General features: G+C 35.4%; 1 protein-coding gene across 1 annotated transcript; it reads right to left on the bottom strand.

Annotated features, from left to right (window-relative positions):
- Nucleotides 1-17,313: 17,313 nt before the first annotated feature.
- On the bottom strand, nucleotides 17,314-18,564 carry LOC127138628 (pathogen-associated molecular patterns-induced protein A70). The gene has a single exon (XM_051065113.1). It carries the CDS (start codon nucleotides 18,312-18,314, stop codon nucleotides 17,589-17,591), a length of 726 nt encoding a protein of 241 aa, XP_050921070.1. The 5' UTR covers nucleotides 18,315-18,564; the 3' UTR covers nucleotides 17,314-17,588.
- Nucleotides 18,565-26,810: the final 8,246 nt, after the last annotated feature.

Raw genomic sequence — 26,810 nt, 5'->3', positions numbered from 1 at the left:
TTTTGAGTTTATTAATTTTATTTTGGACGTTGTATGGAATGTTGGCATGTATGACATGGTCATTTTCTTATTGGTTGATGATGCTTTAGTTTTTGCAGGGTGATGGATTATACGGTGATGATGAGTTTAAGAATGCAACATGATGATGGCTGGATGGAAGCAAACATGTGAAGAATTCCAACAACGTTGGATATCTCATTCTTTTTTGTAAAAATGTAAAAATGTAAAATAAACTTCTTATTTGTTGTTTTTTTGTCTCATGTGTAAACATGTAAAAATTAAGTTACTAATAGAATTTTCTTTTTATTATTTTAATACTTGTAGCGAGAAATTCATGATCATCAAGCTATTGACAAGCTAAAGATCAAATAACAAGAGTCACCACCGCGCTTTTATTGTTTCCAAGGGAAAAGGGAAAAAGTACGAACAAAACCCAAAAGTAAGAAGTTTTCAAACCAAAACTAATAAAAAGTCAGAGATCACAGGTAAGGGGGTTGGTTACACAGAGGGAATGTGTTAGCACCCAAAGTGTTCTAGGTACTCCTAGGGAGCCCTTTTTGTGTGCATATGTATTTTATACAAAGTGATGTTTACAAACAAATAGAGTGGGGGATGAGAAAAGAATTCATTAATTATATTTTTGTGTTTGACAAGACCTTCGGTCTTGTGCCTACGTACCAACATAAAAATGAGGGGTCAAAACCTCGTAGTTTGTGATACAAATTTTAAAATGGATGCATTGCTTTTAACAAAAATTAAGTTTGAAAGGCACAAAGGCCTAAAAATGGTTTGAATGAGTTAGTTCTTTTTGGATTTTTAAAAATTTAAGTCAAGTATAGTTAGGTTTATTTACAAGTTTGATTTAAGAAAAGAAGTTTGAAAATGCAATGGCATAAGGCCAAAGTTTCTCTCTTTTTTGCAAAAGTGGTCAAAGTTTAGAACAAAAGTAGTTCACACAAAGAAGATTTTGAAAAATGGAGGGAGAGATTTTTAAATTAAAGAAATGGGGAGAAGTTGAAGAGATTATCCTATGTACAAAATTAAAAGTTTAGAGTTGAAAAGATCTAACTAAATGGGTAGCAATCCAATAGACAAGAATGTCAATAGAAACCCAGAATTCCCTTGGACTTTTTAGAATCAAGCAACACACAAATGCACAAATATATTATCTTGAAGAGCAAGACATCAAATAAAGATGGACACGTCCAAGCTTATCCATTCCATGATCTTCTCTAAAATAGCCCATGTAACAGATGAATTCCACAAGTCACAAGTTCAAAATGACAACTTCACAATGATCATGTTGCAGATGAACTTAGAGAGGTCTTCAAAGATGTATCAGATGAAGTTCAAATTACAAGCACTTGATTTCTCAACAAATTGGCATTGGCCAAGTCCTTTAGCATAGGAAGGTTGCCTAGATTCTAAGTCCATTTGTCCAAGATCAAGCCAACAGTCCAGTCAAAAGTTTTTTAGGGTTTTTTGTTGTTTATTATGTTCATTGATGGTCAAAGGCTGCACAAACAAGTAAAGTATACACAAACAAAATATATCCCACAATATGGTCCAAATGGACAAAGTGAAAATTGCATTAACATAAACAATTATAATGATATGAACAATGGCAAATGAAATAGAGTGCTAAAAATAAATTGCATTAAAGTAAAGGCTTGAAATTAAAAGTTAGTAGTTAGTAGATTAGAAGTTAGTATTGTTTTGCTTTTGCTTTTCATTTCAAGACATTCTTTGGAGAACACTCAATCCACTTATCACAAGCATGAATCCTTGAACCAAAACATATTCCAAAGGAAGGAAAGAAGGCCAATTTTTCCACACAATACCATGAAAGATGGGAGACTTACAATCTCACTAACTAGAATGCTTATGCCTTTTATGTCACAAATTTAGCGCTATGTTAAGCAATCGTAATTGGACTTATGTAGAAGTCACAACTATTTGAGGTCGGGCAATAGAATTTTGGTGTTAATGCATGTTAGAGACATAGTATAATGGACTATGCTCATGAAACATACCACACACAAAAAGAATATGCAAAAGGTGTGGCTTAATCTCATCCATACTCATGTCAATTTTTCAATCAACTAGTATTAGGACTTTGAGATGTCATAGGCCAAATGAAATGAATGAATGAAGAAAGGGAGTAAGATGAAGTGGGAGGGGAATGAATGAAATCACAAATTGGTCAAAGGAGGACTTTTACCAAATTAATATCATCCATTCATTTTGGGAGATGGAATGTACACTCCATCAATCCCCTAAATCCAATGATATTAATTTGACAAAGTCAAATCAACCTTGACCAAGGCCCGACAACAAGAATCAAACATAAACAAAATCATCACAATTGGTCAACAAATTTATTTGGCATTTATTCAATTTAAAAAATACTAAAATAGTGCATTTAAATTAAATATGGTTTGTCCAATTCCTAAAATCTCATCAAAACACCAAAGAAATGGCCATGAGATTTATCATAGGTCAAACAAGGTCAAGGACCTTGGAGAAAAAATTTCATAATTTTTGGACATTTAAAAATATTTTTAAACAATTAAAAACAAATGCAAAATCAATTAATTCATGAAAAATATTAATAATGATCCAAAAAAAATTAATTCAGAATATGAAAGAGAAAAATATTTGAATTTTTTTGGTGAAAGTCCCATATTTTTTGGATCAATATTGAATTTAATATGAATTATTGAAAATAATGCAATTAAAATGAAAATTAAAATAATCAGAAAAACGTGGACCACTTGATCTCCCTCATTAATTGAGGTGGCAGATCAAGTGGCCAGGAATGCGCGTTCTACCATGGTCATTAGTCAGCATTTGGCAACATTGGTAATCAAAACGCACGCTCCAGATTAAAACAAATTAACAAGATCATGTGGCTAGGAGACATGTCAGCGCATGGCCGGAGCTGTAGCTCCGGTCTTCTTCTCTGGTGGACCTCACCAGACTGGTCCACCATCAACCATCACCAAAATTAAAAACAGGGACATGATTTTAAAGTAAAAATGGCACTGAGCTCGAATCTGGCCTCAATTCACTCTAACTCCAAGTATATTGAGAGATACATGGAGTTGAAATTTGAGGTGCATGAACTGAGTTGCTTCGATTTGGCCTCAAAGCAACTCAATCTTCTTGCCTACATTGGTAGGACTTCAGACAACCAAAGAATCAATAGAATTGAGCAAGAATTTGAGAGAATCGAAGAGTTCAAAATTTTCTGGAAAATACCTTCAATGGAGGTCTGGATTCAACTGATCTTGATCTTGCTTGTGCTTGATCTCACTCCACTTGCTTGCAGAAGAAGGATTGGATGCTTACAAGGCTGTGGATTCCTAGAGATTTGAATTTCAAAACAGTGGAAATTCAACCTCAAATTCAAATGAATTTCTCAGGTTTATCCTATGCAAAGTGAGGGTTTGAGATGGGGGGTCAAAACTGGCGTGAATGTGTGTGAAATTTTGAGCAATTGGAGCTCTACTTATAGCTGAAATCATTGATATTGGCACACTTGAAATCACTTTCCAAATTTGGCAAAATGGTGATACATGGGTGCATGGGCGTGTACAGGCCCATGAGATCATTGCAATAAGTCCACAAATGAATGTTAGATAGTCCAAATTAAGCTTGGATTGCAAGGCAAGTGTGAATTTAAATTTGAAGTTTGATCCTTGCCAAGTGATGTCACCATGTTCATGCCATGCGCAGCCTATGCATTCCTTGTCCAAAATGAATGAATTTGAGCTCTTTGGAAAGGTGAGATCAATAGGAACAACTTTAATGTTCAACATTTTTTCATTTGGAGCTTGGAACTTGGAGAAATTTGAGGTGGAAGTTTGGAAATTTTTGACATATCAAAATTTCTCTAAGTGTCAAGCCATATGTCTCAATATTCCACCTTGCTTAACTTTTTATATGAGCTTCAAATGAGAAAAGTGTCTTCATCAAAGTTGTAGCTATCTCAAAGACCTTAAAAATGGTCACCAATTTCATGTCATTTGGATTTAAAATGATAGAGTTGTGCATTTTTGAAGTTTGGAAAAATCACTTGATCAATGGTATAGGTCAAAAGTTACCTATAATGTAACCTCATATCACTGAAGGAGAATTGCCATCCAAGGCGCAGCGGAATTTAAAAAAATTTCTCCATTTAGTGATCCTTACGAATGGGCATGATCAGTGATAGAATCGTTACCTCTTGTGGCGATTCAAACCTTTGGTGCAGATCCACGGAGCGATCACGAACGTTGAACAATGACAACGTCTCTACTCAGTCCACACGAACGGATTCCTTCAATCTCAATGCTAGCTGGTACGGATGAAGGCTTTGAGTGAGAGAGAGAGGGAAACGAAATTCCAAGTCTTCACTTGAGTCTTAGTCTGAGTGACAATGCTTCTACCCAAGGGTTCTATTTATAGAACCACTTGTGTGAGCTTCAAGCTAAAAGCCCACTTAAGTGTATTTTGGCCCATATCTCATAATATGCCAAAATCACTTAAGTATTTGGTACCTTACCATATTTCGTATTCTACTTAAGTGCACCGTACCTTACGATGTTCCTTAGTTACTCTATCTCTCATCAATCCGTCCTTTGTGTGTGACCCTGTAGGTTTTCGCGACGTTGGCAATTATATTAAATCACGCATTTAACATAATAAACAGTGAGCGGTATCTAGCAACACACCACTGCTACCCAAGTCACGAAAATGTCATGTGATCTGACAAGTCCTTCTGTGATAATAATTATGTGTATAATTACCCCTTTGCCCTTATATCTATATTGAACACAAGGTATATACCGTGTCATCCTTGTCCAGTTCAATATTGGGCCCATAGACATTTATCCTGTTACGCAAGATGGGCAAATTCCATCTAGGACACTCATGTCCCTCAGCATGCTTTGTGGAGTACCCATCAACTGTCTTTATGGTTATCCAGTTACGGACAACGTTGGATCAGCAACAAAGCACTCGACTCTACATCTAGGGTCCACAGTGGTTTCAGGTCGAAGAGTGGTATACACCATTATCACCATGAGAATAACTTATGGCACTTTGCATAACTTTCTATATAGTATTCTCATAGCGGGTCAATCCGGTATAAATATTACTCTTAATATTCATACCTATGTTTAAGACTTGATAACTCTTTATCCATGATCCATGAGATGTGATCATCAGTCTACAAACATAATAGTCTTAATGCTTTAATGTTATCCCACTTCACAATAAAGCTCGACTACGGATACTTTAAGAGCAGTGTCCCTATGTTTAATGTGATCTCATGATCAAGTCACACTTGATACATTAAACGGACTATCTATTCCAGGGACTTTATTAAACAACCATAATAAAGAAAAAGCCTTTTATTATTAATAAATAATTCGATACAAGTACCAAAAATATTGGCCTCTATGGCTTACACCAACAATCACATGCTCAAAAAAGTTGAATTAGATCCCCCTCCAAACATCAAAGTTGAATTAGACACATTGAATTTGATTGTGCAACTTGTAAATATTTCATCTCACAAAAATTGAGCAAGTTATGGCCTTGGGAAGTTGACTTTCAAATTAGGGTTTAGACAAAATGACCTATAATGTTTCAACATAGAAAATGATTTTCCAAGCAAAACTAGCTCTAGGTCTCAACATTAAAGTTGTTTGGAATGTCATTTAGAGTAAGTTTTCTCTTGGAATCATTTTCATATGGTGAAAATTGTAGGAGATAGGGTCTAGGGAGACCCAGTTTTGATCAGATGAATCCATCTGGCCAACCACCATCAACCAACTTGCTAACTTCCAATTCTCTTGACTTTCTTGGCTCATGGTAGATCATATATGCATAAGATGATGAATTTTGAAGTGTCCCTTGAGAAATTTGATCAATTGGTGAGATAGCTTGTTGGAGAAGTTACTCAAGATACCCAGTCAAATTAGGGTTTCCAAGGCAAATCACCTTCAAACTCTTGAAGAAAACTTGATCAATATAGCATGTAGAGAACATTGGGACTCATATATGATGCTCATAACCATTCTTGAATCAATTCTTGGTTGTGCTCTTTGTTCATGAGGGTCTCAAACCCTAGATGTGAACTTGATGAATCAATGGAATCATGCCCTCCCTACAAAAGAGTTAGACAACTGCAAAGACATATTTTTGGTATTTTGGTTAGTGAAATGATAAAATACAAATATGATACAATCACAAAGTTCTTGGTGATCTCTCCCAAAACAAACCCAATGAAAAGGGGTAAGGAGGATGCCAAGGTATAATCCCAATGCTAATGCTTATGATGGAATTGCATGAGGGATCTTAGGGTCAAAATTGGGGTCTTACAATACTCTTTTTAAAAAAATTGTAAAATATATAAATGCAACGTGAACATGATGTAGTATGTATCAAAATTCACTACTAATAGATATGTAAACAAATTAACTCGTAAAAAATATTTTTGTATTTCATGATTTTTTATCAATAAAACTAAATATAAAAATCTCTAAATCATTTATTTAAAATGCTTTCTTATCCACCTATGTACCAAAAATATATTTGACTAATCAAACGGATTCAAGCATTAAAACAAACTTAAGAGACAAACCAATAAAAATAATAATTAATGGACTTTTGCAAATAAGACCTAGAGAGGTCAAAGTCAAAGTCAAACTTTTAGACTTTGACTTTCTTCATATACAAGCTAAAGACCAATAATAATGTAAAAAATGAGAAATCAAAATCACAAAAGAGTCACCTTTTGTCGTTTACTTTTATTTGACTGGATGCATATGATTTATGAATGAACAAAAGCATGACTAAATGTAATGGTCATGTTGATGTAGATGAAAATTTTGAAATGGAAAAATGTAATAAATGGGTAGGACAAAATTGGGGTATGACACAATTAAATCAACTATTTTTTGCATTTAAATTCAAAAACCTTTTCAAATTAACAATCGAATGAAAAAGGATTAGTTGGACGTAATATCCATCCTAGTCCCCGAGTGTTTGAATACAAGTCGTAATAGCTTGTTGTTTGAGTACTCGTCTTCCGTTAAAAACATAATAATTAACCAAACTTAGTCCATCTTTGGGGGATGAAAAAGGATTAGTTGGACATAATATGCATCCTAGTCCCTGAGTATTTGGGTACAAACTGTAATATCTGAAGGAGAAGGGCGATCCAAAACGCAGCGGAATTTAAAATTTCTCCTTTAGTGATCCTTACGAATGGGCATGATCAGTGATAGAATTGTTACCTCTTGTGACGATTGAAACCTTTGATGCAGATCTACGGAGCGATCACGAACGTTGAACGACGACAACGCCTCTACTCAGTCCACACGAACGAATTCCTTCAATCTCAGTGTTAGCTGCTACGAATGAAGGCTTTGAGTGAGAGAGAGAGAAAATGAAATTGCAACTGCAATGAATGCTTCTGCACAAGGGTTCTATTTATAGAACCACTTGTGTGGGCTACAAGCTAAAAAGCCCACTTAAGTGTATGTGGCCCATATTTTATAATATGCCAAAAAATCACTTAAGCGCGTGGTACCTTACCATATTTCGTATTCTACTTAAGTACACCGTACCTTACGATGTTCTACAATTCACTTAAGTGCACCGTACCTTACGGTGTTCCTTAGTTACTCTATCTCTCATCAATCCGTCCTTTGTGTGTGACCCTGTAGGTTTTTGCGGCATTGGCAATTATATTAAATCACGTATTTAACATAATAAACAGTAAGCGGTATCTAGCATCACATCACTGCTACCCAAGACACGAAAATGTCATGTGATATGAAAAATCCTTCTGTGATAATACTTATGTGCATAATTACCCTTTTGCCCTTATGTCTATATTGAACACAAGGCATAGACCGTGTCATCCTTGTCCAGTTCAATATTGGGCCTATAGACATTTATTCTGTTACGCAGGATAGGCAAATTCCATCTAGGTCACTCATGTCCCTTAGCATGCTTCGTGGAGTACCCATCAACTGTCTTTATGGTCATCCAGTTACGGACAGCGTTTGATCAGCAATAAGGCACTCGACTCTACATCTAGGATCCATAGTGGTTTCAGGTCGAAGGGTGGTATACACCATTATCACCATGAGAATAACTTATGACACTTTGCATAACATTCTATACAGTATTCTCATAGCGGTTCAATCCAGTATAAATATTACTCTTAATATTCATACCTATGTTTAAGACTTGATAACTCCTTATCCATGATCCATGAGATGTGATCATCAGTCTATATACATAATAGTCTTTATGCTTTAATGTTATCCCACTTCACAATAAAGCTCGACTACGGATACTTTAAGAATAATGTCCTTATGTTTAATGTGATCTCATGATTAAGTCATACTTGATACATTAAACGGACTAGCTATTCTAGGGACTTTATTAAACAAACATAATAAAGAAAAAGCCTTTTATTATTAATAAATAATTCGATACAAGTACCAAAAGTATGGCCTCTAGGGCTTACACCAACAATATCTTGTTGTTTGAATACTTGTCTCACGTTAAGGAATCATGACTTACTTTGCCTCACAAATTTCATAAATGAGTTGGATAAAAAAGGATTAGTTGGACGTAATATACAATCCTAGTATCTAAGTATTTTGATACAAGTCGTAATAGCGTGTCGTTCGAATACTCGTTTTCCATCACAAAACAAACTCAACCAATCAAACGCATTTTTGCCAAGCGCAATCAAAAACTATTTTTTTTGCATAAACGAATGATGTTTTATCCATTCTACCATGACACAAACAAACGCTTAAGCCTCTCATGCGCGAGCATACAAGCAACGTTTAACCGCTAGAATATGGCCTAAACATCATTCACTAAAATCAATCAACACACAACCATTTGATACACATAACTACGTAGCTTTTAATTCCCCATCGCATCTAGGTATACGTAGCATCGAGATTCAACCTCTCGTCAAGCACCCTAATAAAAAAACTAATTTTCCCATTTCTTTCTTTTTGTAAATACTTTGTAATGATCAGAAGAAATAAAAAAACTTTAAAGCTAACACTGACATTTGCAAAGCTAACTAAATGGTTTCTGTTGGATATAACAAATGCGTGGGGTGCTAATACCTTCCCCGCATATAACCGACTATCGAACTCGGATTTGGTTGTGATGACCATGTTTTTATTCTTCAATGATTTTATCGATGTTTCCTTTTTAAAATAAAACTTTGGTGGCGACTCTGTTGTTATTTCGAGCATTTGTATGCTTAGGTATTTTTTGCGTCACGACACCCATTAGTCATCATTGTGCAACATGGCAGTTAGGACATCAAGCGGGTATTGATAGATCCCAAGTGTTCTGCTCACGTCAATTTCTAAGATGCTTTTCAAAGGCTTCAGCTCGATCCCAATAACATCAAAGCCTTTTAGGGTTCATTAATAGAACTTTCAGGTGAAAAAATACAAGTGAAGGGCCACATAATCCTAGAAATAACTTGTGGGGAAGGAATAAGCTCCATGGCGATTGGAGTCATCTATCTCATAGTAGACGACATGCTGCCTTACAACATCATCTTAGGCCTCCCCCATCAAGTAAGATGCGGTTATCTCCACCATGTATCTGGTCCTAAAGTACTTGTTTCCTGATGGGCAAGTCGGGACAATTCGAGGAGACCAACACACCATTCAAGAGTGTTACGAGAGCAATATAGCAATGGAAAGGTAAGTGATTATCCTTGTGTGTGTCGCCTTTAACAAAGCCCTTGATGCAGAATTGATTGTTGGAATCCTAGGTTGGGTGCTAACACAAGAGACTCACGCCCACAGAGGACCTAAAAGAAGTCATGATATGCCCTTCAGCCCATCAAGTGATGAGGATATACATTTCTCTTACCAAGAAATAAGAAAATGATCTAGTCAACCAACTTATTATAAATGTCGACTTGTTCACCTATGCTCCCTTTGATATGCCAAGAATAGACACTATAGTGGTGTACCATCGCCTCATTGTCAACCCTTCTACCAAGCCAGTGGTGCAAAGGAAGTGGAAAGTTAGCGAGAAGAATATGGATGTCATTCATGAGGAAGTAGGCAAGTTATTTATTGTCGGGTTTATCACAAAAACAAAACACCCTACCTGGTTGGCCAACATGGTATTGGTGAGGAAAGCAGTGAACAATGGCGCATGCATGTGGACTTCACCGACCTAAATACCTCTTGTCCTAAGGACCCATATCCTTTACCATACATTGATTGCCTGATTGATGGGTCCTTAGGGTATAACACGTTGAATTTCATGGGTGCCTACTCAGGATACAACTAGATCTGAATGGATCCTCTAGACGCCCCCAAGACGGATTTCATGAACGAATAATGGAAACTACTACTACAATGGGATACCCTTCAGTCTCGAGAATGATGGCGCCACCTACCAATAACTCATGGATGTTTTGTTCTCCTCCCAAATAAGGAAGAACCTAGAGGTCTATGTGGATGACATGATAGTAAGAATCACTAAAGGGTGAATCCATGTTGCAGACTTATAGGATGTCCTGCAGTCAGTCAAGAAGTATAACATGCACTTGAATTCCGCTAAGTATTCTTTCGGGGTTCAAGCCAGGAAATTCCAGTTAAATGTCAGGCCATCATCGATATAAGAAGCCCCACCAACATCAAAGAGGTGTAGCAACTTACAGGATGCATCGCCACCCTATCTCGTTTCCTCTTAGGTGCATGCGTCAATGTCTTCCTTTTCTTTTCCACCCTGAAGAAGAATGAAGAGCTTGAATGGCTCACAAAATGCAAGGAGGCTTTCTCAACGGTAAAAGCCTTTCTCACGTTTCCACCCATTCTAACTCGCCCAAGAGAGGAGTCGCCCTTACTCCCATACCTCTGAGTTACAGATCAGGCGATGAACTTGGTACTCATCCAAGAGATGGACAAGGCAGAAAGGCTTGTGTATTTTGTAGACACGGTGTTCAGAGGCGTAAAAACATGGTATCAGAAGATTGAGAAGCTAGCGCTAACTATCATTGTCACGACGAGAAATTTGTCCCTCTATTTCTAGGGACACAAGATCCTCGTGAAAAACAACTATCATATTCAAAAGGTTTTGAAACAACTAGATTTGGCAGGTAGAATGGTGTTCTGGGCGGTAGAGCTCTCAGAGTATGTTATCTAATATATCCCGAAAGGAAGCATCAAATCCCAAGCTCTGGTAGATTTTATGGTAGAATTTAGTTCGCCTTCAAACGAGGAGATGCTCCTAGAACAGACACTATCAGTCGATGGTGCCTCATATGTGAAGGGGAGCGATGCGAGAATAATCTTGGAAGGACCTAACAGTTTACTGATTGACAAAGCACTACAATTTTAGTTTAAAGCTAGCAACAATCCGAAGGAGTATGAAGCCCTCATTACGGGCATGGTACTTACCCTAGAGATGGGAGCCTCTCGATTGAAAGCCAATAGAGATTCCAAATTAGTCGCTAACCAAGTCGCTGGATAGTGCCAGGCCAAAAAACCTTAATTAATAAAATATCCACATAGGGTATGCAGTTTATCTACACATTTTACATATTTTGAAGTAGAACATGTTCCATGTGGACAAAGCTTCAAAACAAACCTCATGTCCAAGCTCGCCAATTCACAAACAATAGGGTTTAATAGAACAGTGATCTAGGAGACTCTCGTCACCCCCAACATTGAGGAAAGCAAAGTTTACTCTCTGGAAGTCGTCCTCGAATCTAGTTGGATGTCACCCATATTGCGCTATCTGCAGGAGGACGAAATCTCATTGGATGAAGGAGAGGCGGGAGAGTCCGAAAGTAGGCTTCCAAGCACACCCTTCTCGCATGAAAACTTTATAAAATTGGGAGAATATATCCAATTCTACAACTCCTGGGAGAGCATGAAAAAACCATGGTACTTGTTGTAGTCCAAAAAGAACCCTGCGACAGTCATATTGGCGGGAAAGCTTTAGCCCATAAATTTCTAAGAGCATGATACTATTGGCATAACTTGATGAAGGATATCATTACTTTTGTTAAGAAGTGTGACTAGTATCATAGGCATGCTAACCTTCATCACACCCTAACTGAGCTTCTTCATTAAATGACATCACCCTGGCATTTCTACTAGTGGAGGGTAGACAACTTAGGTTTGTTCCCCCTGGAGATGGGCCAACTAAAATTCTTGATAGTATGAGTAGATTACTTCAAAAAATGGATAGAGGCGGAAGTTGTCTCCAAAATCACAGAAGAAAGAGTTCGTCGCTTCTACTAGCAAAAAATTATGTGTAGGGTTGGGCTCTCTAGCGCCATTGTTTACGACAGTGAAACCCAATTCACCAGCGTTATGGTCACCAATTTTTCCGATATTTAGGAGTACAAACAAAGTCTGTATTTGGTCTACACCTGTAAGCTAATGGGCAAGCTAAATCAACGAACAAGGTAATTCTGAAGTGACTAAAAAAGAAGATTGATGATGCCAAAGGTTTGTGGGCAAAACTGCTCCAGAAAATATTATGGTCATATCACACTACCTAGAACTTTACCACCAAGGAAACTACATTCACCATGGTGTATAGAGAAGACACCATATTACCCATAAAGATTGACATTCCCTCATAGTGACGTTTTCAATTTGATCAAGAGGTAAACAAGGCAGGATTAAAATGTGCGCCAGACTTGATCGATGAATTGAGAGAAGTCGCCCATGTTCGAGAATCCGACATCAAGCATATAGTCGCTAGAAGGTACAACTCCAAAGTTAGGTCGAGGGAGATGTGAGAAGGAAATGTGGTCTTAAAACTAGCAGTTTTGCCCACATTGTAGGGAAAACAACAACCCAACTAGGAGGAACCATATGGCACATTCAAAAAGCTCTCCCATGGGGCGTATAAGTTGCGGGAACTAGATGGACATCTCCTATCCAAAATTTGGAATACTTTCCATCTTAAATATTATTACAATTAGATTGTTGTAATTTCTTAAGAGACATAATTATTTGCCCATGAACAATTTCTTGAATGTTTATGACAAGTAAGAACGTTTTCTTATATTTTATATTCTGGACTTCATGGCGAAGATCCTTGGCGCCTCTTAAGATAATATGTTGTATGCTAGAATTTATGGCGAAGATCATTGTCGCCTCTTAAGGAAATATGTTGTATGCTAGACTTCATGACAAATATTTTTTCCGCCTCTTAAGGCAATATATTGTATGTTGGACTTCATGACGAATCCTTGCCACCTCTTAAGGTAATATTTTGTATGCTACTCTTCATGGAGAAGATCCTTGCTGACTCTTAAGGAAATATTTTGTATGTTGAACTTCATGGTGAAGATCCTTGTCGCCTCTTAAGGAAACATTTTGTATGCTCGACTTCATGGCGGAGATCCTTTCCTCCTTTTAAGGTAACATTTTGTATGTTGGACTTCATGGCGAAGATCCTTTCCACCTCTTAGGGCAATATGTCGTATGTTGGACTTCATGGTGAAGATATTTTCCGCCTGTTAAGGCAATACGAATAAACTATCTAAACTCCCTGCCCAAGAGACTTGGAGTTCCCTCAGGCAGTACCAAACATATAAATCTCGCCCAAGAGGCGTGAGTGAAGTCTAGCCTAAGAGACTTAGTCTTAAGTCTTATTTGAGGGCTTGATATAAGTCCCACCCGAGGGGTCCAACGCCTCGCCTGAGGGACTTATTGTCTCATCATCCAGACTCAACATAACTTCGCCTGAGTGACTGATGTTTCCCCTGAAACAAACTATCTAAACTGCTCACTTGAGAAACTTATAGTCTCATCATTCAGGCTCAACATAACTTCGCCTAGGGGACTCAAAGTTTAGTCAGACTGGTCTGCCACACCATATCACTAATAAACTTGGGCCTCAGGATACTCCAACGCTCTATAGTCTAAAGGCACTTCGCCCATTATCAAAGCCTTTGTGCTTGAGAGATTGTGTAGTATTATATTTGTAAAAGGCTTCTATGTGGCGGGAGATTATATCCCTCCGAAGAGGAGATGGCCATATGTCGCCTCTAGTGGGGATCGCCTCGCCCTAAACGTCTCTCACTCGTCCAATTATGGGAAACATGAAGAAAGCCATTTCTTTGTCAGAGGCAATAGCTAATCGACGTCCTCCTAGAAAGTAGGGATTCAACGGTCCACCAATGACTAGTGGGAAATTATCATTTTCAAGGAAACCCTAGGCCTAAGGGTCTCTATAAATACCCCATAATGGGAGAGGACAAATCATAACCTAACTAGTATTACGCATACTACATAGCCTCTCAGATCATGTGAGTTCGTCTCCCTCACCGTCATACGCACCACCATATAGAGCTTATCACCGCCATGAGAAAATCATAACCATCATAACTATTATAAAACTAATAAGGCCTCTGAGTATCCCTTACCCTTGTAGGGATACCATACACACTTGTACATTTTGACAAGTACAACACCTTTTGAGGTGAAGAGCCACCCTTGTAAAATCCAAAAAATTCCTTTCCCAAATCCGAAAGTATACTTTCGTACACACCTAAGATACTCCACATTCCTTTGTAAGTGAGTCACCCACCCCCATTTTGGAAAAATTTAGTCCAAAAGTGTATCTTCGGACTGATGGAATGGTGAGTCTGTATGTGCACTTCTGTATTAATCTCTAGACACATTTTGAACTCATGGTGGTTTGTTTATTTCACAACTCGGGGAATAATTCGGAAGTATACTTTCGTACTAACCCTTAAGACATTTAGTTTCTATCTTAGGCAGTAAGTTTGTTATAAATTTGACATTTTTAAGAAAGCTTATATTTTATGCCATTTATACTAGGTATACATACTTGTTATACAATTAAGCTATACACTAATATAATTCAATTAAAATATCATATATTAATTCAATTAAAATCCATGATCAAACGTCATTGTGGACAAATAAGAAATTATAATACAAATATTATCAAAATACAAGTAATCGTGAACTACTGGGTATATCTGACCCCTCGGTTCCTTCGCATATTGTACTACAAGGCATTTCATGCCTCGACTGGTATGGTCTCTAAAATGGCCATCCCAAGAGTGCCTTCCGGAAACTCTCATCTCTTTATACCCACTCGTCCAATAACCACAATACACTAACATCCAGGTAACACATCAACCACAAGATCTGCCATAGTCCACTCATCCTCTAATATGTGTTGATGAGTTAGCCTAGGTGAATCTCTCTCAACATCTGGTGTCATGTAAGGATGTGACACTCTGAAAAATTCTTGGATGTAGTTGTATGCAGCACTTTATGGTTGAAGAGCTGACACACTTCATGTTTCCTCTAGTAATAGATGATTATAGAAGTCATCAAACATCACATCAATATCTCTGCGGATGATTGTGGGAGGAGCAAGTAGAGTGTGGTCTCTTGGAGTATCCTATAGAAACCATAACTTGCGCATGACTTGCTCAGACATATGTGGATAAATCAATCGTGATCCACAAGTCAACCATCTGAAGTAGAATGTTATGTCATTCAAGGGACACGTCTAACGGTTCCTAACAACATGGTTTGCATACAGAGTAAGTAGTGATGTGTCATACGAGCGTATTAGAAAAACATCTGGAACGATATTATGAATGGCGACATCATTAGTAGGCTGATCAAAATGGACTTCAGAGGGTTTGGGGACAACAACATGTGAATGTGCCTTCGAGAAAACGATGTCGGAGACACCTGAACTCGGGAAAGCGATCCCTATACATCAAATGAACTGGCACCAACTGGGGGTTGCAAGGGTTTATCTCTCTCCATGTGAACAGATGCATGTTGAGACACTCTATTGTGTCTCAATCTATCTTGATTGTTTGTCATTTTACCTATAATTAAATCAGAAAAATCCTATCATAATCAAATTAAGAACGCAAACTCATATGACATACATGCAAAATCAAACAAACTTAGGAGATGCGGAAAAAATACCGAAGACCACTTACGTAACTCTGGAAACTCAAATTCAGAATAAGAAAAAATCCGGAAATGCACTTCTGTAACATATGATACATATAAATTGCAGAAAAAAACTCAATGCATGCCTCAATAAATTGCGTAACATGGGTGTAACTACAATTTAATACTACATATATTCCTTTATATATGAGACAACTCTTTTTTTAGGTTCATTAAATAACCAATGTATTTGGTCGATTTATAGATTAAATACATTAATTATTTAATAAATTCAAAAAAAAATGAGTTGTCTCTTATATAAAAAAAAATAGAGATAGTATATCTTAAGCAACCTATTTAAGTAAGGCATGCATCACAAATAAAAAACATGCGAAGAAAATTTAAAAAAAAAAAACTTATCAAATGTGAGAAGTGAAATTTAATAGAGATTAAAAAATCTCTTAGATTAATAGAAGTCATGAGAAAAGTTGAAAAATTATGGAAACGAAGCTTCCTTACGAATTCTTTTTCTTTGGACCAAAGTAAATTATGATAGAAATGAGGAATGAAGAAGATTTGACGCAATAACATAACTCAAAACGTGTTTGGAGATATACTTTCATAGGTATTTACGAAATACGGACCAACTTTTCCATTAATACAGAGATAAATTTCAGTTCTAATTTATGACAAAATGAGAATGGATATGTTAGAAAGTGTGGTATGGACAATGTCCAGAAGTCATCTCTCGACATAGAGGGGCATTTATAGTTTTTCTAGGCACGTGAGCACCACTAAAGGTGTAGTGGTGTAGTGAGCCATTTCCCTTGGATATTTCCCCCTCAAGCTAGGATGTAAATCTTGATATTGCATTGCGTGTGAGCCAGACTTGCTTTATCGCATAGGATGGTCCATAACTTTCCAAATACAAGGCCGAAATGTTTAAATGACCATTACTTATGGGAGTCTAAAGATTTATGATAATCCAAAAACTTGTGATGGTCCAGCTTTCATCTTTGATGCCCTACCAAAACTTGCAAATCATACTCTATCTGATTGCACAAGTTCTTTAGTATCCTTTTAGAAGTTACCCAAATCTTATCCTACACAAAATCAAAAACTTTTTAGATTTTAATATGAGTAGGCAATCTTAAATATTTCGAGTAACACTCTACAAAAACTCACAAGGCAACCACTACTTAACAATAGTCTTTTCATTGTTCTGAACTCTTCATATGAGCTCAGAAAAAATCCAGCACAAATAATGAAAAGAGATAAGGTGAAAGAGGATCTTCCTCTTTTACCGAGCATATTAAAATAGTGGCAAGTTCTACAAGAATATTACAAATGTAGCACAATTTCATCAAATATAACTCATCGCATCAAATCCAAAACGTTTCTGGATAAACTAGATAAACATATAAACACATGCAGCAATTTTTCCAGTTTTACTGTTTGGTACAAAAACAAAAACAAATCTCTAAACTACTACGCCAAAACACAAACAATTTCCCATGAGGACAAGACAACGTTGTCCTCCTATATGTTTGTGTTTTTCCTCTTTCAAATACTACCAGCACCGTAGCTTTGTCTCTGTAATCATCAACAAATTCCTCACATGGTGTTTCTGTAGCGGATAAATGAATCAAGTCTCTGCAACCTCAACTGCTTCTTAAACCTGTTGATAAAATCATCCGCTTTTGCATCCACCGCTTCGTCTTCTTTACACGTCGTCGTTTCACTTCTCGCCGCTGCCGTCGCTGGCCTCCTTCTCTCCACCGTTTCTTCATCCTCTTCCTCCCATTCAGACGTCATCGAACACTCTTTCTTGCTCGCAGATTTCTTCATCTCCACCTTACTCTTATTCTCATCGTCACAAATCTGGTTCGAAGGTAGGTCTTCGGATTCGGGTTGAATGTGCTGCGTTCTGAAGGACATGACTCGCTGTAAGAGAGACGGTTTTCGAACGAGTTGAGGCTGAGTGGACTCGGAGTCTGACTCGGGTTGAGCGTAATGTGTTTGTGGGTGTTGTTGTTCGTGTTTGTTGAAATTGAATGATACGACTCGCTGTAATAGAGAGGGTTTTCGAACGAGCTGAGGCTGAGTGAACTCGGACTCCGACTCCGACTCGTTATTGTTGTAGTAACTGAGATTGAAGGACCTGACACGTTGGAGAAGGGAAGGTGAAGGGTTGAGTTGAGGTTGTTGTTGGTTGGTTTGGTTTTTGGGTGGAGCATTGAAGCGAGAAGCGAGAGCTATGGTACCTATGACGAGGTTTACAAAGATGAAAATGGAAGAAGGTGTGAACCATGTTGCTATGAAAGTTGTTGGGTCTGCCATAATGTTGTTGTGAAAAATAAGTTTCTAAATTTGGAGGGTTTGTTTGTTGGTGAGAGAGGTGAAAGCTTGTTGATAAATATCAGTACTATCTGCTGTTTATTCAATGTAGTGGAGTGTGGGGGGTGTAAATAGAGAAATATATGGTCGCGTCAAAAGTTGATAAATATCATGGGGCACTTGTTACTGTGAATGTCTGTCACTCTGTCTGTTGACGTTTACTTCCTTTCCCTTCATTGTCGTTTTTTTCTCTTATTTGAACGACCCTAATAATTTACTCTTGAATATAAAATTAACAGTCAACTTTATTTGGATTTAAAACGAGATGCTTAATCTATTCGGTTAAATCAATTTAATTAATAATTGTACTATGTAATATTTAATGCGCGGGTCGTGACATTTCATTTATTTTTTAATAGTGAATTTCAACAACTAATATATTTAACAATGAAAACGAAATGCGCAATGTAACTAAAAAATAAGAAGGCATTTATATAGTCATGAGACAAATTTGGATGTTTTCATTTCCCATTTGTTGACTTCAATCCACTTAAGTTATGTTTTTGGAAGAACTTTTATATACTCCCTTTGCCCTTACTTATAAACAAAGTTTTTTTTTCCTTTAAATAGAAGTGAATGTCAATAAATTTAAATATTTAATAATTTTATTTCAAAATTATATTTATATGAATTATTTAATATTATTAGTATAGGTGTAAATGTATAAGAAAAATCGATTAAACCGATAATTCAAATTAAATCAAATCGAAAAAAATTGATATTTTCTGATTTGATTCAAAAATCGAAACAAATTGATGAAAACCTAGATATTTTGATTCAATTCTCGGTTTTAATTATTAGAAATCGTCAAACTGATGAACCGAACCAATAACTATAGGTTCTCACTTAATCTATATTTCAATTCAATATTAAGCCCAAAATTTACATGAGTTCAATCTTTCTTCTTCTCCATCTTTATTCATCTTATTATTGTTCTAGATTTAAAGTTTGTGTATTCGTGTCACTGTTACTAAAAAATGCATGCTTTTTTATAATAAGAAGAAAGAGAACTTGAAAGGCATATTGTCGGGAAATAAACAAATGGTTTTCTTTTACTATTAGTTATTGGACATCTATACAAAATTTAAATTGCATGTGTGTAACTTGTCATTACATTGATGAGTAATGGAAGTTGTATAGGAAAATATTGAGTTTTAATCTGATTTTGAATAATAAGGAGAAAATAATTGATAAGAACTTAAAGACATGCATGAAAGAATAGGGATTAAAAAAGTTTGTTGTGCGACAGTTGATAATTCAAATGCAAATAATGTTGCGTTCACATATATAATTAGAGGGATGAGTTTTTGAAATGATCATACTTTGTTAAAGAGAGAGTTCATTTGATGGTAAACTTATTTTGATTGTATTAATCACTAATAAATACCAACTTTTATATTTGATAATTAACTTATTTCATAATTCAATATAAATCATGTCATTGTTTTGTATGGAATACGAAAAACTTGTAAGCTTTTGAAAGAGTAGAGTATAAAATTAATGAAATGGATTAAATAAAATATATCATTTGAAAAAAAATTAGTAGAAAATACAACCAAAAAAATGACATCGGATAATATATAGATGAATATAATGTCTGAAAAAAATTGTCATAAACCAATCAACCGAACTAAATCAAACCATTTAGGCTGATTCGGTGCCATTTTTGAAAAATACTAAAAATGAACCCAAACCAAATCGAAGGAAATATTATTGTTTCGAACATTTTTTTTTTACCAAAACTTAATTCAAAGCAAAGTAGCAAACCGATTACATCCTTAATTATTAGTACCTTTTTGTCCCAAAATAAATGTGATATTTGATATTTTCATACAGATTAAAAAATATAATAAATGAAAGAGAGATGATAATGATTTTACCTAATTAATTTTATTAATTATATTTGAGTTAACATTAATGAAAAGTAAAAAAAACAATAAATTAAGAGTATTAATTACATAGTAAAATTGAAAAATAAATAAAAAATTATATAAATAAAATAAAATAATAAATATTATAAAACAAATAATTTTTTTACGACAATTATTTAAAAACAAATGAAGTGTATAATAATCTAATTAAGAATAAATTAATAATTATATTATCTTTTATATAAATTTTAAAAAATAAAATACGTTTAATTATCATTATAAATAAACATAAAGATAATTCTTTTTATTTATAAATAAGGCCAAAGTAGCAAATGTGTATTAATGTTGCCTTGCCGCGGTAAAGAAAATGTTGATTCCCCATTTTAGATTTAGACTGTAGCGTGAAAAAAGAGGATACTAGGGGCTGTTTTGTCTTTTTCTGTAGAATGGAGTGAAACAAGATTCTTCAAGCGGGTCCCATTTAAAAATCGTCTTTCTTTCGTCTTTTTCAGTGGTTCCAAACAAAGGAAATTCCCACTTTCTCTCCCTCGTTTTCTTTTCTCTTTCTTTTTTCTAAATGGAACAAACATAGCATATTAAACAGAAAATTTATACATAGAAAGGTTGAATGCACATTTTCTTAGAAAAAGTTCTATATTTAATAAATAAAAATTTAGAGAGGGTAAAAAAATCCTCAAAATTATAAAATAAATAAAAGTTTAATATGATTCAATTGACATTAATTTATAATTAAACTAATAAACTAATAAACTAAACATTTAAAATAATTTAAATAAAAAAAATTATTCATATGTCAAGAAATAAAGTTGTGCGTAATTTAATTAATACTTTCTCCTTTCGAAATTCGTGTTATGTATAAAATAAAAAAATTGTGACAATAAATATTATTTTTTAGTTTTAATGTAATTTTTACTGTTATCTTTCAATTGTGCATTATAATTCATGATATAATTTGTATTTTATAATAATTAATACTGGATAATTTAATAAAATTAGTTTTTTCTCTTTTATTTATTATAGATTTATTAATATGTGTGAAAGTATAACATTTATTATAAGGATGGATTCGTTTTATGAGTATTTTAGAGTATAAATAATCATTAGTTTAAAATGAATAGTAATGAAAATTTTGTTTTTCGTCTATGAATTCATGATGAGGTTGGTGAAAATAATGATGAATTTAATCACCATGGTATGCTAGATGGATAATGACAAGTGAATATAATGGATAAAACTATCTTTCAGTTCGTTAGAACTAAAATATATTATTTTTAGACTAGAATTTTAAAATTGTATTTTTTTAGACAAACCTTTAATTGATTAGATTGGGTTGAATAGGGGATTCTCCATATAATCTTTCTGTTTTATTAATATTAAAGAATTAAATGGTGAGTCATTTTATTTTTTCATAAAAATTATTTAACGTGTTCATCTTTAAAAAAAAATATTTTTATTATTTTTAGCATCATAAAATATTAAATGATACATTTATTAATAAAAATTATTATAAAATACTAACAACAAACTAAATTTGCAAATCATAAAATTGTATTAGCATCAAAATAAATAAAGAGTAAAATATCCAAAATTAATTAAAGTCATGATTTAATAACATAGTAAATGATCAAGAGACTAAAATTGCAACAACTAAGTTAATATTCATTAAAATTATAATAACAAATGTTTGATTAGTGAGTCAATGAGTTTTTTGAGTTTGGGTTCGATTTTACCCGAAACCCAGTTTTTTAATGGGTTTTTAATTTTTTTTAAACTCATATTCACTCAACTACCCGACTCAACCCACATTTTAAGATTTTTTTGGTTGGGTTTGATCGATTTTTGTGGGTTGACACAACTCATATTCACTCAACTACCCGACTCAACCCACATTTTAAGATTTTTTTGGTTGGGTTTGATCGATTTTTGTGGGTTGACACAACTCATATGCACCCCTAGCGAGAATGAAGATCTTTGAGAAGTTAGGAAGAATTAAAACCTACACCTTCTATCATTTTTTCTTTAATATTGTAAATGTTGTATTTGCATATATACTTCAAGAAAACTTAGTAAAGTGCAACAAATCGGTAAGTGGAGTTGCATGAAAGACGTAATGGCGAACAAATCGTCTATAAAAGCTGACGAGACCTTAAAAACTCTGAGAGTCATGAGTCATTATCTTGAGAGATTTCAATAGCATATGCCCATGAGGTCTCCTTTTACAAAAATTAGAAGTTTTTTAATGGCTACTTTCCAATCAAACAACAACAGAGTTTTAATTAGATATCATCTAAAGCGAGATGGAATTTTATATTCGATATCCTCTAAACCAAATTAGGATTTTATATGGAATAACCTTCGAATTGAGATGAGATTTTACACAAGTTAATCTCGAACAAACCTAAGATCTTTACACAGACTAATCTCGAACCAACATAGCTTTTACATCAGACTAAGCTTAGGAACCAAATTGAGATTTTACACGGAATAATCTTGAACCAATAGAGCTTTTATATTGAGTTGAGCTCGTGGACCTTTCTGGAGAATTTGATGGTTGGTCTTTACGAACCAAAATAGAGCTTTTGCAGGAGAGAAAACTCATGAATCAAATGGAGACTTCCTAAGATAATCTCAAAATCAAACTATAACTTTTTGTAGTTTAACTTACAATCAAACAACTTCTCATAGAATAAAAATTCACTTAAGAGATAATACATTGTTGATAAATTATAATTATTCCCTCACCCATAAGAATGATCTTCACTAAGCACACGAACACTCTTGAAACACTAATGACAAAATATAAATGAGAAAATGAGATATTTATAAAAAAAAGATGAGAGAGTGATAAAGTATGATCAAATATAGTTCCCTCAGTGATTTGAAATGAGAGAGGATCTCTCTATTTATATGCTAAGGCATGGTGAGAGTTTGGAAACATTCCAAAGAAAATTTAAGTCTCATAATCGATTAGACTAATCGATTATTTAAACCAAAAAGAAATGTTTTGATTTCTATTCGTTGCCAATCGCTAAGAGACTCCTTCCAATTGATTATGAGCGTTAAAAATTATAAAAATCGATTATAGCACTGAGGCTAATCGATTATACTTTGTAAAAAGGCTTTAAATTAATCAGACGGATCCCTTAACCAATTAACTAGGCCATAAAAACATTTTTGGATTGTTTTAACAAAATAATATAGGATTCTAAAAGGTTTTTAATGTGTGTGATTTTGTCATAGTTATTCTAGAAATTTTCTTGTGCCTTTACAAGGCACTAGCTACTCAGACAAACAAGATCAAACGAGTTTTCACACATTGTCTCTTTCACAACTCTAAAAATTCATGTCTTGGCATCATTATATTTGACCTTATCATCACACAAGAACTTTGAATCTTCTTGATTGTTGAGGCTTAAGATGTATTCAAGTTGATTACCATCATCAGAGAGTAGAGAGACCGAACCACCCGAAGATCTTGAAAAAAAAGTCTTCACTTGAACATCGTTGGATATCAGGTGCTGACTTCAAATAGATTACTTGATATTCAAGAGAATATTTAAATGAATATGTTGATAAAATGTATATAGCATCTTGATATTGAGAGCTTCTTCGACCACTTGATCTATCTTCAAGAGACAAGGACTTCACTAGATATCATTGGATATCAGGTGTTGTCATCATCAAAACCAAACAGTTTATTACAGCTTTACAATCAACAAGTTCCATCACTTTTGATCTTCTAGAAAGTACCTACAAGCACATAGATCCATATTAACCCAAATTTTTTATTATGACAACATATTTCTCATAGAGGTGGTAAAAGAGAAAACAAAAGGGTAAAAATTGGAGTGGTTAAACTCTCCCTCACATGAGTAGAGAGTATACTTTACTCTCATTGAGAGCATACTTTTCCCACATTTGCATAATCAAAAAGACGGGAAAAATATTCTAGAAAAGAATGATAAACAAGCAAGCATATAGTTTACATTGATTATACAACATAAAAATGGAAAAACATTACTTCAATAATTGAAAGAGAATTCAAAGTATAGAAAGAGGGGAAATGAAGAAATTAAACACACTTAATTGCAAAAAAGTCAAAACGTAAGTGAGACAACTACTCATTGTCACTATCGTCATTCCTAGCTAGGGATTTTCCTTTTGAATTCCCTATGGGGGTAGAAACATCCTTGGATATCCTTTGAACGGTGAAAGTAGTTTATTGAGAGATTGTAACGCCCTAGACTGCTTTAAGGATTACCGACTAACCCCACAAACCAACGTGATTCTTTTCAGCATGCTTTTTCCTCACTCACACGCTTCCTGGGAAACTTTCCATAAGGTTACCCATCCAAATACTACTCCAAGTCAAGCACGCTTAACTATGAAGTTCTTATTTGTTAGACTACCGAAAAGAAGATGCATCTTGTTGGTATAGGTAGTACCAATTAATCCTTATAAGTTTTCCTTCAACCATGCAATCCCATACCTGTACAGCCTTAGGATCCTTCTCATTCTGATATGAATTTGTTTTTTCCCTATAATCTGCTAGGAGTGTCTCATTCGCATGCCTCATGCACCAACAACTACTCCATCGCCCTCGGGTGTTACATGTAACCATTTTCTGCCCTCTTCGACATCGGGTGTTACATACCCACCAGCTTCCGCTTGGTTCGTCCCCGAACCACATCGTACTGGGAGAGGTATGCCTCTGATACCATTTGTAACACATCATCTATCTTCGACGGATCCACATCTATACCACCACTAGAAATCACATGACCAAGGAAAATCACTTCTCTTAACCAGAACTCACACTTGGGAAACTTTGCGTACAACTGGTTCTCTTTCACTTTTTGCAATACAATTCTCAGATGTTCCACACATAGCCTCATACTATCGTCCTTCTTCTTCACTGACAACACTAGCGTACCTCATGACGAAACACTCATACGAACAAACTTCTTTTCAAGTAGATCTTCTAGTTGCTTCCTCAATTTACTCAACTCTGAAGTATAATATCTATAAGGATCTATTACCTGGTACTAAGTCGATGGAAAACTTAACCTCACGCTCTGGCGATAAGTCACATATATCCTCTAGAAATACATCTAGAAAATCATATACAATCGGAAACTCAACCATTGCAGCTTTATTGTCGACTTACAAGGACGAAAACATCGCGAACACACAAGACTTACCTTCCAAGAATCCTTCTACTTGTGTAACAGATGGAAAAACTCTCCACCTTCATCGAACTCAACTTCACATTCTAAAGGCAAGTCGTAGATATCTTTTCAGGAAAAACATCAGGGATCACACACACGGATACAACACTAGCCGTCACATTTCTCTCTACTCTCCGAGAAGCCAACATCAACAATACCTGATTGTTCTCCCTAAAGACATCCTAACTTGGCTGGCAGACAGGAATATCGAACCCATAACATCTTCAGTGTCAGGAACAACACAACTTCGGCATCACCTAAGCTCTTGTAATCAGCGACACACTGCACCACTTATCAAAACAATTGGCAAACACTTGGTTTAACTCCAACCAATTCATTCCCATAATAACGTTAACTTGTTCCAACTAGATACAAACCATACATATCCTCAAGGAACACGTACTCAACACACCACAGGCTCATCTCTAGCCAAAACATCGCATTCCCCTTCACAAGGAAACAAATAAATATAACACCTTGTTGTCTTCCCTCAAGGATCACACTATTTTTCTAACTGGTACCATCCTCAAATCCGACCTTTCTCAGGGTTCAGTAAAAGCACAACTTTCTCAAAACAATCAAACTAGCCAACACCGCACTATCTCTTGTAGCAACATGATGCTCGGGCTCTCTACAGTTGGAACATCCAAGAGAATCAGTCGTTTCTCCCCCACTTGTTTCATTCCTAACCTGCAAATGGAAAACAAAACAAGCATCAACAGTGTTCTCACACCCATGTCGCATACTAGGGAACAAACAAAATTAAACAACCTGGTCGGACGGATCGACATGCTCTGATACCACTTTGTAATGCCCCATACTGCTTTAAGGATTACCTACTGACCCTACAAACCAACACATATCTTTTCAACATGTTTTTCCTCACTCATACGCTTTCCGGGAAACTTCCCAGAAGGTCACCCATCCAAATACTACTCCAAGTCAAGCACGCTTAGTTATGGAGTTTTTATTTGTTAAACTACCAAAAAGAAAATGTATCTTGTTGGTATAGGTAGTACCAATTAATCCTTATAAACCTTCCTTCAGCCATGCAGTCCCATACATGTACAACATTAGGATCCCTCTCATTACGATGTGAATTCTGTTTTTCCCTAAAAGCTGCAAGGACTGTCTCATTGTCATGCATCATGCACCGACAACCACTCACTCGCCCTCGGGTGTTACATGTAACCATTCTCCGCCCTCTTCGGCCTCGGAAGTTAAGGAGGAGAGTGAAGATTCCAATTCAGAATTTTTGCAAGGAATCTAAGGTAAGGGTGGGAACTTGTTCCAATAGTAAAGGGTATGATAGAAGGGTA

Source organism: Lathyrus oleraceus, chromosome 4 (genome assembly GCF_024323335.1).
Source record: "Lathyrus oleraceus cultivar Zhongwan6 chromosome 4, CAAS_Psat_ZW6_1.0, whole genome shotgun sequence".
NCBI classification, from domain to species: Eukaryota; Viridiplantae; Streptophyta; class Magnoliopsida; order Fabales; family Fabaceae; genus Lathyrus; species Lathyrus oleraceus.
The sequence above is the reverse complement of the archived record's forward strand: the minus strand, read 5'-3'. Positions and strand labels throughout refer to the sequence as shown.